Raw genomic sequence first — 13,292 nt, 5'->3', positions numbered from 1 at the left:
GCTTGCTGCTTTAATTTCAACCTGCCCAGTTAGACGACATCATCCGTGTCATCGCAGCTGTTTCAGCTTGCTGCTTTAATTTCTACCTGCCCAGCTAGACGACATCATCCGTGTCATCGCAGCTGTTTCAGCTTGCTGCTTTAATTTCTACCTGCCCAGCTAGACGACATCATCCGTGTCATCGCAGCTGTTTCAGCTTGCTGCTTTAATTTCAACCTGCCCAGTTAGACGACATCATCCGTGTCATCGCAGCTGTTTCAGCTTGCTGCTTTAATTTCTACCTGCCCAGCTAGACGACATCATCTGTGTCATCGCAGCTGTTTCAGCTTGCTGCTTTAATTTCTACCTGCCCAGCTAGACGACATCATCCGTGTCATCGCAGCTGTTTCAGCTTGCTGCTTTAATTTCTACCTGCCCAGCTAGACGACATCATCCGTGTCATCGCAGCTGTTTCAGCTTGCTGCTTTAATTTCTACCTGCCGCTAGACTGAAAGAATATCTTTCTTCTTCATGTCTTTGCGCGGCACAGCCTGGAGGCTTTGTGTTTTCGGTATCACCGTGAAACATGGTATCTCAGGGAACGACCTTGAGGGAATGTCTTAAAATTTGGCACAAATGTCCACTTGGACTCAAGTGGACATGAACTGCAAATATTTTGGTGGTATGTCTTTCATTGGTCTAGGTTAACCACGCCCCCATGCTGAAGCCCCACCCCTACACTTAACTCACCTATTAGCACCTTTGGAGGGGAGATCCTATTTCATTGGCCTATATTTGCCCTGCCCCCTACATTTAAGTCCCGCACCCTTTCGTATCAATAACTGTTTGTGGTAGAGACTCGCGGGCAGTGCCGTTAGATTCAGCAGGGAGGTCTGCTTTTATTGGTCTATGTTTGCCCCGCCTCCTACTCTTAAGCCCCCACCGGTTACTGGTTGGCAAACGCATACAACCGCAAGGCAATATTTATTTTTGTGATATACTGTATAGAGGATAGATTATTGAAATGCATTTCTTCCTAAATATCTTTTTCCATTCATTTGTCCCATAAATATCTTTCTCATTAAGATGATCACCTTGAGACGGGTTCTCAAAGCTTTGACGACTGACCCAAGATAAAAACGCAAAATAATTCCAAATCGCTAGCTAACGTACCTGCAATGATGACGTGATCTTTCTTGCGAGTAGGCACTCGTACACGACTCGCGAGATCCCTAGTTGCCATGCAGAGATCCCTAGTTGCCATGCGACCAGTAGCCTAGCAAGCTTTTAACAAGCCATCATTCCTAACTTCCTAACAGCTTAGCCCAGGGGGCGCAGTTTTACCCTTCGTTGCATGTGAATGTTATTTGTTCATACGCTGCCCCAACGACCGCATTGCCCAAAGCACATTTTCTCAGAGCCGTAAAAAACGTTTAGAACTTCTATTAACTGACAAAACTCTTTCTTATGCCTTGTCTCCACTAGCCAGGGTTTAGCCATGCTGTGGCCTTGTCTCCACTAGCCAGGGTTTAGCCGTGCTGTGGCCTTGTCTCCACTAGCCAGGGTTTAGCCATGCTGTGGCCTTGTCTCCACTAGCCAGGGTTTAGCCATGCTGTGGCCTTGTCTCCACTAGCCAGGGTTTAGCCCTGCTGTGGCCTTGTCTCCACTAGCCAAGGTTTAGCCGTGCTGTGGCCTTGTCTCCACTAGCCAGGGTTTAGCCCTGCTGTGGCCTTGTCTCCACTAGCCAAGGTTTAGCCCTGCTGTGGCCTTGTCTCCACTAGCCAAGGTTTAGCCCTGCTGTGGCCTTGTCTCCACTAGCCAAGGTTTAGCCGTGCTGTGGCCTGTCTGGCGTACAGTGAGCGTCTCCATTGTTCACTGAACCTGGACAAACCTGGCTGGACCCCGACTTGAGACCGAAACCTGGGACTGTATCGTCATGGTTTAGCTTGTGTACCACAGTTGTTGGGTGTGCATTTTGAAAGGTTGCCTAGCAACCAGAGAGTTTACAAGAAACTCAATGGAGACAAACCCACCCATACCATACCATGCCATGGCTAGCCCCAGCCAGGCTGAACATGGCTAATGGAGACACAAACCCAACCATACCAATGCTAGACCATGGCTAGACCCAGCCAGGCTGAACATAGCTAATGGAGACACAAACCCAACCATACCATGCTAGACCCAGCCAGGCTGAACATGGCTAATGGAGACATGGCATCAGTTGCTGTAGTTGACTCTTTGACCAAACGGCATGTCTCTGGTCGGTCTCTCCCCTCTCTCTCTGCCTGTCTCTGTTCTCTCTGTGTTAACCTTGGCCGCCCTCCCCTCCTGGGGGCTGCTGGTCTCTCTTGGCTGGTCTCTCTTGGCTGGTCCCTCTTGGCTGGTCCAGCGAGTGGAGGCTCCTCCCTGCTCAACCTGGATTTCTTTGGTCCGGTAGAGGACTCTGGCTGTAACGGCAGCACCTCCATCCCATTCCCAGGTCAGCAGCAGGAGCCTCCTTTCCTCTTCTTCCTCCTCCTCCTCCTCCTCCTCTCTGCCTAGAGCTTTTTCTTCTTTTCCATTTATTTTTCAAAAATGACCATCTTCTTTGTCTCTTTCTAATCAAACCAAATTGTTCCAAATCAAATCCAAGTGTTATTTAAAATAATTGGGGTGATATAGAATGACCGTATTTGATGGTTTCGGTGGAAATGCGTTCTTATTTAGGTGGAAACTTTCTTTTAAAGGGGCACTTCGCCAAAAGAAACGATGCTGATTTATTTTTGCACAACATTTCACACATCTGAAAACTCTAAAACAGTTTTGCACACAGTAGTTTAGTTTGAGAGTAAATGAGTTTGAATATGGCCACTAGTGATGGCAATACCTTGTCTCATAGGGACTGATACCTTATAATTTCAGGGCTGTCTTAAATACTTCGAAGCTTCGTTCGATGGGCACGGGATTCGAACGGGAAAATAAAATGTGAATATGAATATGATATAATGATATAATATAATATGATATAATTGAAATTGTAAGTAAATTCAAAAGCAAAACATCAACTGATATAAACTCCATTGACATGGTAATTATTAGAGAAGTAATTGAGTCTATTGTAAAACCTTTGACCTATATATGCAATCTGTCTTTTCAAAGGGGTGTTTTTCCTAATAATATGAAATGAGCAAAGGTAATACCAATATTTAAAAATGGAGATAAACATCAAATGGACAATTATAGACCAGTGTCTCTACTTTTCAAAAATATTAGAGAAATTATTTGTGTAAAAACTGGATCTTTTCATTGGCAAATACAAAATACTGAGTGAACACCAGTACGGTTTTAGGGAAAATAGAACTACTACATATGCAGTGTATATGCATCAAATATTGTTAAATGATGGTGTGTATTGTGTGAGATGATGACTGAATAAACTACTACTACTACTACTAAATATATTAAAATAAAACTTATTTAAATTTTTTAAATGTCATCGCCCCTCCCACCTACAAGATCTTGCGCCTCCAATGCAACGAACGGCATACGCCTCATCAACTCTGCCTCTCTTTGTTAACTACAACAAGCAATGCCGTTTGTTATTTAAGATGAGGTCGGACTCGGCACTGACAGATTTGTGTTCATTCTGCTGCTTTTATAAAGCCTCAAATGACTGCTTACAATATTTCATAAAAGTGTTTTGTTTGTCTAAGATTTAAAAAGGTTTAAACTTTACAGCACTGACAATTCTCTAGAGTCTACTATATTTTTATAGTGTCCCGACCTATGTAAAAACATGTCTTAATAAAAGATTAAGTCGAATTCTGCCTTTGTCTCTATTAACTACATATAAATATGTATATAATTGTTTGCTTTATAGACGAAGGTTGCAACATAATTACGTAATGTAATGTTGTTGGCTGTGTAATTGGAGAGCAGCCGCCCAGGCAGCGCAGCTCCAGAGTCATTATTAATTTAATTAATTAATCCAATCCACCTTATTTATAGAGCACATTTAAAAACAAAAATGTTGACCAAAGTGCTGTACAAGTCCCACATCATAAAAAAAAAATTATTTTATTTATTTATTTATATATATATATTTTTTATCCCGAAGCTTCTAGTTAAAATCAAATCTCCGCACCGAAGCTTCGACGGCCAAAAAAAGCTTAGAAGTTCAGCCCTAAATTTCATTGAGCTGTAATTAACACAACACATTGTCTTATAGGGACTGTACCTTATCATTTCATTGAGCTGTAATTAACACAACACATTGTCTTATAGGGACTGATACCTTATAATTTCATTGAGCTATAATTAACACAACACCTTGTCTTATAGGGACTGTACCTTATCATTTCATTGAGCTGTAATTAACACGACACCTTGTCTTATAGGGACTAGGGCTGTACCGAATGTCATTTTTTAACATTCGAAGCTTCAATTGAAGTATTCGAACGAAGCTTCAAATGTCTATATAAAAAAGAAAATTTACTTCAAAAGAAATTACATTTATTATAATTTTTAATTTTTTTTTATAAACTACCGTAATTCCTCTAATAGTAACCGGTATTCAATTAAAAACCGGGTCTCTATTAATGACCGGGTGTGCTGTTGAGCTAAGCAATTATAAGCCGGCCTCCTAATACAAGCCGGGTTTCATGTATATTAGAGTTATTGTTGTTATATGCTGGCCTGGCTGTGCAGTAAATACCATATAATGGTATGGTGTTAATGTTTACCAAGAGAGTAAGCCTACCTCAGAATTGTATAAAACGAAGTTATTATTATTATTATACCAGTATTGTTATTGCACTATTTTACTTTATTTAACTTTTTTTGACCACCTGTAATTGCACTGTTTACTACCGTATTTCATACAGTACTTGCTTGGTTTCAATAAATGAACCCAGTACATTTTACTGGGTTCAAACTGACACAAAATGTTGATTTATTCATTATGATCTGTTTGAAAATTAGAAATATAGGCCTCTCTCTTATACATGCCTCCTCCTAATACAAGCCTGGTATCCGCTACAGTTGAAATAAATACAAGCCGGGGTTACTATTAGAGGAATTACAGTAAATCCTCAATTTGAATAAAGTGATTACTCTGATTAAATTAGTCTTTTTCTTTTATTAAATCAACTTTCTTTAATGAATATAACTCATCAGTTTCGTCAACATAAATAATCCAATAAGGGCACGGTTGGTATGAAAGTGATGGTGACGTCTTATAGTATAATATTATTATATTCGTGTAGTCTAATCTTTAACTGCAACTGTGAAGAAAACCCCCATTGGTTTAAACAGATTGAATAGACACAAAAAAAATATTAATAAAAAATTGAATATATATATTTTTTTTTATTAAAAATTAAAAATTCTAATGTTGATTTAGAATTCGAATGTCAACATTATGATCGAAGCATTCGGTACAGCCCTAATAGGGACTGTACCTTATAATTTCATTGAGCTGTAATTAACACAACACAAGGATTCAATGGCATCAATGACATCACTGATGGCCATATTCAAACTCATTTACTCTCAATAACTCTAAAACTAAATTAATGTGTACAAAACTTGTTTAGAGTTTTTGGATGTGTGTGAGATTATGTGTAGAATAAAGTGTGTAATAAAGTGTCCCTTTAAGGCTATATACTCCTGTGGCATGTCGGGTGGATCTCCTCTGGGATCCTGTCCGGCTGGGAACTGATCTCAAGGTGTTTTAACTCAAGGTGTGGACCCGATACTGTATGAGCTGACCTCTAGGTGTTTTAACTCAAGGTGTTTTAACTCAAGGTGTGGACCCGATACTGTATGAGCTGACCTCTAGGTGTTTTAACTCAAGGTGTGGACCCGATACTGTATGAGCTGACCTCTAGGTGTTTTAACTCAAGGTGTGGACCCGATACTGTATGAGCTGACCTCTAGGTGTTTTAACTCAAGGTGTGGACCCAGAGCTGTATGAGCTGACCAGGGCCAAGCTGGACCCCAGTGGCTCAGGGAGGCGTGTGGCCGACGCCTTCGCCCGCCTTATGTCAACCATGGAGAAGACCAGCACCTCCACCAGGTCAGAACCAGTAACTACAGGCACCTGATACCATCGCGCAATCAATCAATTGATTGATTGATTGAAAATTTTATTAACAGATTGCAGAATGAGTACAATACAGTACAGCTCAATACACACACTTGTTAAGGGGATGCAGACCAGAGAAAGACTTTCGTCTTGTTTACATCAGGGTCCCCCATTTTCAATTCATCATAACATATATGACATACATGACATGCAGATAGACAGTACTGCTACATCTATACATTTATGACATACCAGATTTTCAAATACAGTAGTTTTTAGACTGTAGAGTCTAAAAAAGAGAGTACCGTAATTCCTCTAATAGTAACCCCGGCTTGTATTTGTTTCAACTGTAGCAGATACCAGGCTTGTATTAGGAGGAGGCATGTATAAGAGAGAGGCCTATATTTCTAATTTTCAAACAGATCATAATGAATAAATCAACATTTTGTGTCAGTTTGAACCCAGTAAAATGTACTGGGTTAATTTATTGAAACCAAGCAAGTACTGTATGAAATACGGTAGTAAACAGTGCAATTACAGGTGGTCAAAAAAGTTAAATAAAGTAAAATAGTGCAATCACAATACTGATAATAATAATAATAATAATAATAATAATAATAATAATAATAATAATAATAATAATAACTTCGTTTTATACAATTCTGAGGTAGGCTCAGGTTTACTCTCTTGGTAAACATTAACACCATACCATTATATGGTATTTACTGCACAGCCAGGCCAGCATATAACAACAATAATAACTCTAATATACATGAAACCCGGCTTGTATTAGGAGGCCGGCTTATAATTGCTTAGCTCAACAGCGCACCCGGTCATTAATAGAGACCCGGTTTTTAATTGAATACCGGTTACTATTAGAGGAATTACGGTATATACATTTGTCGATGAAACTGTACATTGGATGATGTGGGGGGGGGGGGGGGGGGGGGGGACTGTACATTGGATTATCGACTAAACCTTACTTGGTCCCAAGAAGAGGGTCTTGTGTATTATTGGGTTAGGACATTTACTGTACATTGGAGGGGGTTGGGTTAGGACATTTACAGGGGCCAGTTTCGAATTGCAGTCTCCCGTAGGTGCTCCTTGAGAGTGGTTTTGAAGATGGGTAGTGATTCACATTCCTTTACAGCTGTGGGTAGGGCCACATTGATGTGGCATAATTGCGAAGCGTGTTTAGTCCCTTGTTTGAGCCGGATCTGGGTTTAACATGATTTGTGGAGCTCCCTCTGGTGTTGTGGTCGTGGTATTCACTGACCTTTGGGAAGTATTTTGACATGTACATGGGTACCTTAGTCGTGTAGTGTATCCGTCGTCGGTTGTGTGATAGTAAAGGGCTAACCTTCTGTATTGTCACAGTGAAAGGGTTAACCGGCTGTCGTGTGGCAGTGAAAGGGTTAATATTACTGTTCCACTGTGACTTGTTTACCAGATCCAGTCATAAAGACAATAAGATGAGAGTAAATAAGAGTAGTAAAGACATTTGGAAACTTTGAATTCTGAAATAAGACATTCGGGGGGATGTCGGGTCATGGTACTATTGTCTCTGTGGTGCATGTGATTCAGGATGTCTGGTCACACTACAAGATTCAATAGGTTTATTTGTCACATACATAGCAGGGCATACAGTGAATGTAAACAATCAAATTGAATCTGAATATAGAAATATGAGAAAAATAAACTGTACACAAAGGTGCAGATGACGGTCCTTGTGCCCTATCGGTTATAATCTTCTATGTTACAATAAATATAGGAGAGACATATATATATATATATATATTATATATTTATTTATTTTATAAAATACTGAATATATACTATGACTAAAGCATAGTACACATTAACCATGGAACTATTGTATTAAACGAAAATAAATAGTTTTCTCCTCCTTTTCTCCTTTCCCCCCAGAAAGCCGAGGAAGGAGGAGAACCTGAGCGAGGAGGCGTCCAAGGTGATCTGCAGTCTGCCGGACCTGTCCTTCATGCAGGCCAAGGTGCTGATGTTCCCCGCCACGCTGACGCCTCTGAGCTGCTCCCAGGCCACGCCCACGTCTCTGAGCTGCTCCCAGGCCACGCCCACGCCTCTGAGCTGCTCCCAGGCCACGCCCACGCCTCTGAGCAGCTCCCAGGCCACGCCCACGCCTCTGAGCTGCTCCCAGGCCACGCCCACGCCTCTGAGCTGCTCCCAGGCCACGCCCACGCCTCTGAGCTGCTCCCAGGCCACGCCCCCCTGACTGACTCCTCCTCCTCCTGTCTCTCTCACTTTATCGAAACTGTCCTCTTTTTCTTTTAGTTTCTTTTTGCATCAATGCTGTGGCTTCAGCTTACGTTCCAATTTTTACTTTCATTAGGTTTAAAAAAAAATTACGTGTATATTCTTTTATTTTATTTTCTCTTTTCTTTATATTTTTTTAAATCAAACAAAGCATTTATCCGTTATTGTCCGTCTGAAACGGGAGACGGGGCTCGTCTGAAACGCATCTCGTCTGAAACGGAATGATGGTCAACAATGCCAGACGCCGTACGGAACAGAGCGTTATTTATAGAGATGTTAATTTATAGAAGCAGCAGAGTCTCGAGGGGAGGAGTTTATATCCGGCAGAATACATGTACATATAATCAGGGACTAATGGTTTATTTCCCCACCCTGTTTATTATAATTTTTTATTTGTTTATGTTTTTCTTTGTGGTGGGAGTGTGTGTCAATGTCTCGTCTTTGAGGAAAACAACACTGGTTGACTAGAAGTAAGGTGGAATATACGATGTATACTTATACAACTATAAATATATACATTTATATACATATACATATATATATAAATATATCGACTTGAAACCACACTGCCTGCAAAATCCAGCTGAATGTTTTTCCCCTCTTTTTTTTGTGTTTAATGGCCTTTAGTTTTTATTGCTTTTGTTCCGACTGCGTAGGGCATAGATTTTACCCTGAGCTTGATTTACTCAAAACCTACGATGCGCTGTTGTCGCTGTACGTCTTGTTTGTCTGGTCATTTAACTGTATTGTTTTGTTAGTTTTTTTTCTTTTTTTTTAGTAAAAACCCCTCCTTTACCACCTCAGCACCTCCTCCTGTGATGGTAGGTCCACAGTGCCCCCCCCCCCCTCAGCACCTCCTCCTGTGATGGTAGCCCCTCCCCCCCTCAGCACCTCCTCCTGTGATGGTAGGTCCACAGTGCCCCCCCCCCCCCCCCCCCTCAGCACCTCCTCCTGTGATGGTAGCCCCTCCCCCCCTCAGCACCTCCTCCTGTGATGGTAGGTCCACAGTGCCCCCCCCCCCCCCCCCCTCAGCACCTCCTCCTGTGATGGTGCCCCCCCCCCCCCCCCCCCTCAGCGCCTCCTCCTGTGATGGTGGGTCCACGGTGCCCCCCCCCCCCCTCCTCCTGTGATGGTAGCCCCCCTCCCCCCTCTCTGGTTCCACTAGTGTGTTCACTATGGCTGTACTCTTGTGAAAATGTAAAATTTGCTACAATAACTTGACTACACTAAGTAGAAATCCAAACTTTTCTGCAGTTGCATCAATTCCTTTTTTTGTACTAGTTAAAACCAGAAAATGTAAATTTTTATAAAATAAAAGTTAATTTAAAGGTGCTATAGATAACTTCATGTAGAGTAATATTTTTATTTTATTTTTTATAATACATCCACAGAGCTTTTAGAAAGCTGCAGAAGTGTTTATTCCCCCCCCCCCCCCCCCCATAAATTATTAATCAAAGTTTTTGCGGGTCAGATTTTTACGCACCTGCTCGGATAAATGACACGCTGGTGCTCTAGTGCGACATCTAGGGGCTGAATTACTAATATTACTAATTACTAATATTAATATTTTCTAGGGGAAAACATTACGACCGTACTTCATTAAATCGTTAAATTAAGTGATTTAATTGACCGTTAAATCACATGCGTATTCCACAAAATTGGAACTTTGTTTGGAGTCTACATGGTAATTGTGACCGTGTCATTTTCTTTTTGCAATAACTTTGCAGATCTTCATTTTCTCCAGCTTCTCAGAGTAGGAAATTACTCTTAAACGTGAACCGAATACTGGAGCTCACTGGTATTCATGCTACTTCACTCTACGTGGGAATACTTAGGGATGTTCGATATTGGCTATACCGATATTGTCCAACTCTTAATTTCCGATACCGATATCAACCGATACCGATATATATTTTTACTTTCATTAGGTTTAAAAAAAAAAAAAATTACGTGTATATTCTTTTATTTTATTTTCTCTTTTCTTTATATTTTTTTAAATCAAACAAAGCATTTATCCGTTATTGTCCATCTGAAACGGGAGACGGGGCTCGTCTAAAACGTGTCCCGTCTGGAATGTTATCTATAGCACCTTTTTAAAATGTGGTTAAACCCACACCAACCACTTTGGTATCACACAGGTCACTTTGCTTACTGGATGTTGTGCAGCTGGGGCGCCTGCTTCACCACCTCTGACGCGCAGCTTTCCATGCGTCACAGTGAAGTGATCGTGGCTGAACTTAACGCTTGTATCACTAAAATGCCAATATCGGCCGATAATATCGGTAGGCCAATAATATCGGACATCCCTACTTTAAACCAACGTTATCGGTCAACAGACCGTCAGGGCAATGAAGAAGGTTCTACAGCATTCCTACATAAAGCCAAAGCAGTGAGGACACCAGCGAACGCCGTTTAATTTTCACCAGAGGCTACGGCCAAATAACGTCCCGCTACGTAGCGCCACGCGTCGAGCGCGTCGCCTAATCCAGCAAACAGCCGTAGAGAATGTCCTGCTAGAGCCAGAGGCCGGGCCTCGCACCGTGCAGCCCTCGTGGAAGATCAGCTGGCATTTCATGTTCGAGTTACTTTGTTTGTCTTTTTCCCCCTCCGTCTTGGGGTAGGTAGGATGGTAAGAAGGGGGTCTGGTTGTAACCACTGACGTACAACACTGAAGGATTTACCAGTAGCGCGGGTTGACTTGATTTAAACAAGGGATTTAAGGGACCAATGTTCTGCTTCTGTGCGTTTGGGTTTCGTACTGTTATATATATGAAGTGCTTCTTTTTTTATGTTTTTTGGCCATCATTCTCTTACCTTTTTATGTTTTATTTTATTTTTTGGCCATTATTTGTTTTTGTTGTACCACTGTTTTCAACCTGTTTCCCAGGAGGATTTTGCACATTGTAAAGATGAAATGTATGTAATCATAGTTCACTGTGGCTCTAGACTGTACAGTAAAACTATGGAGTGTAAAATGTACGGGGAAAATTCCTATGGAAAAAATGACTCACTTGAAGAGCGTGTAAAAAGTTAACATGCATGCCGGGTTCTTTTCAGACTTTTAAGTGTGTAAATTTACTTTTAGTGTACACAAGAAATTAAACTAATTTAAGAGAAAAGGTCTGGTGTTGTCGTCTCTCTGTAATCTGTTGTCTCTCTGTGTCGTCTCTGTAATCTCTGTCGTCTCTAATCTCTTGTCGTCTGTAATATCTCCAGCGTCTCTAATCTCTGTTGTCTCTGTAATCTGTCGTCTAATCTCTTGTCTGTAATCTCTCTGCCGTCTCTGTCATCTCTAATCTCTGTTGTCTCTAATCTCTGTCGTTCTCTGTAATCTCTCCGTCGTCTCTGTAATCTGTTGTCCGTAATCTCTCGTCTCTCTGTAATCTCTTGTCTCTAATCTCCGTCGTCTCTAATCTCCGTTGTCTGTAATCTCTCTTCTGTAATCTCTATCTGTCTCTAATCTCTGTCGTCTATGTAATCTGTCGTCTCTGTAATCTCTAATCTTGTCATCGCTAGTCTGTAATCTCTCATCTCTGTAATCTGCCGTCTTTAATCTGTCTCTGTAATCTGTCGTCTCTTTTACAAGTCATGGAAGTGCTTTTCAGTCTGGGGAGGACATGTGAGAGGTTCAAGGATATAAGCGGCTTCACCAGATTCCTGTTTGAGCCGTCTGGTCTTTTGACTCTACTGACCGTAACAGGCCTCAGAGGTCACAGAGGTTACAGGGCAATGATTCCAGTTTAAATTTAAAGTATGATCATGAAAACGAGATAAGTCAAGTCAAGTCGAGTTTTACTTGTCACGGCATACAAGTATACAATGAAATGCGGGTGGTCTTGCCCGCAACGATGTGAAATACAGTAGTACAACATATAATAGAATCCGATAAGATAAAATGATTATGGTGCTGCATGCCCTGTTGCTCTCATTTTGTCTTGTGTTGTAAATGCAGCGCACCCTTCCTTCGCTCTGTGGTGCACTCTGCCCCCCAAAGTGCCTAAACGGTAGTTTCATCTGGTGTCGAGGGGGAGGAGCCACGGCATGTTCTTTTGAAACGTCTTTGGGCGACAGAAAACGTCTTTGGTCAAGAAGGAAGGTCAAACTAATTTGGTCGTCGTCACATGAGGTTCTCAAATGTGTTTAATAAACGTGATTATGATTCTTGCCATAATCGAGCGGCTCTACCTTCTTCCAACATTGGTAACCACAGTAGCGCTGGAGAAGCACATTGTTGTTCCGCTTTGACTCGTTATCAGAGCCAGTGATGATGAGACACATAATTATAATTCTATATATATATATATAACCGATAGGGCACACAGACCCTCATCTGCATCTTTGTTTACACAGTTTACTTTTCTTATGTGTTGTAAACCTTGGGTGAGCAGCCTCTCTGTTCAAGGTGTCTCACTGGCAGGGGTGTAAAAAGTACCCAGAAATTATACTTAAGTGAAAGTATGGGTACCGTCTCAAAATCTTACTCAAGTAAAAGTCAGAGTATCTGGCTAAAAACACACTTGAGTAAAAGTAAAAAAGTTTCTACTTTCAAATGTACTTTAAGTACTAAAAAGTTAAAGTAAAAACCTTTTTTTCTGACTGTCTATTCCTCTGATAGCAGGTGTTTAATCAAAGATCCCCGCTTTCTAGTCTTGCACAAGGACCAATCGGCATGGGTACGGGCAGGTTAATTTTCCATTGATTGATTGATTGATTGATTGATTGAAACGTTTATTAACAGATTGCAGAATGGGTACAGTACAGCTCAATACATACAATTGTTAAGGGGATGCAGACCAGAGAAAGACTTTCGTCTTTACATCAGGGTCCCCCATTTTCAATTCATTATAACATATGACATACATGACATACAGATAGACAGTACTGCTACATCTATACATTTATGACATCAGATTTGCAAGTACAGTACTGTTTGTGATACAAAAAGTGTCCAGAA

General features: G+C 41.1%; 1 protein-coding gene across 1 annotated transcript in view; it reads left to right on the top strand.

Moving 5' to 3' along the window:
* aftpha (aftiphilin a) overlaps positions 1–9,147 on the top strand; it is a 52,908-nt gene extending 43,761 nt beyond the window's left edge. The window contains exons 8-9 of the mRNA XM_084319456.1: positions 5,914–6,037; positions 7,973–9,147. Coding sequence (XP_084175582.1) covers positions 5,914–6,037; positions 7,973–8,297 — 449 coding nt within the window. The 3' untranslated portion in view covers positions 8,298–9,147. The remainder of the gene's footprint in view (positions 1–5,913; positions 6,038–7,972) is intronic.
* The last annotated feature ends 4,145 nt before the right edge of the window (positions 9,148–13,292 follow it).

This window comes from Notolepis coatsorum (assembly GCF_963971535.1).
Source record: "Notolepis coatsorum genome assembly, chromosome: 7".
Taxonomy (NCBI): domain Eukaryota; kingdom Metazoa; phylum Chordata; class Actinopteri; order Aulopiformes; family Paralepididae; genus Notolepis; species Notolepis coatsorum.
Note: the sequence above shows the minus strand (reverse complement) of the source record. Positions and strands in the feature narration are given on the sequence as shown.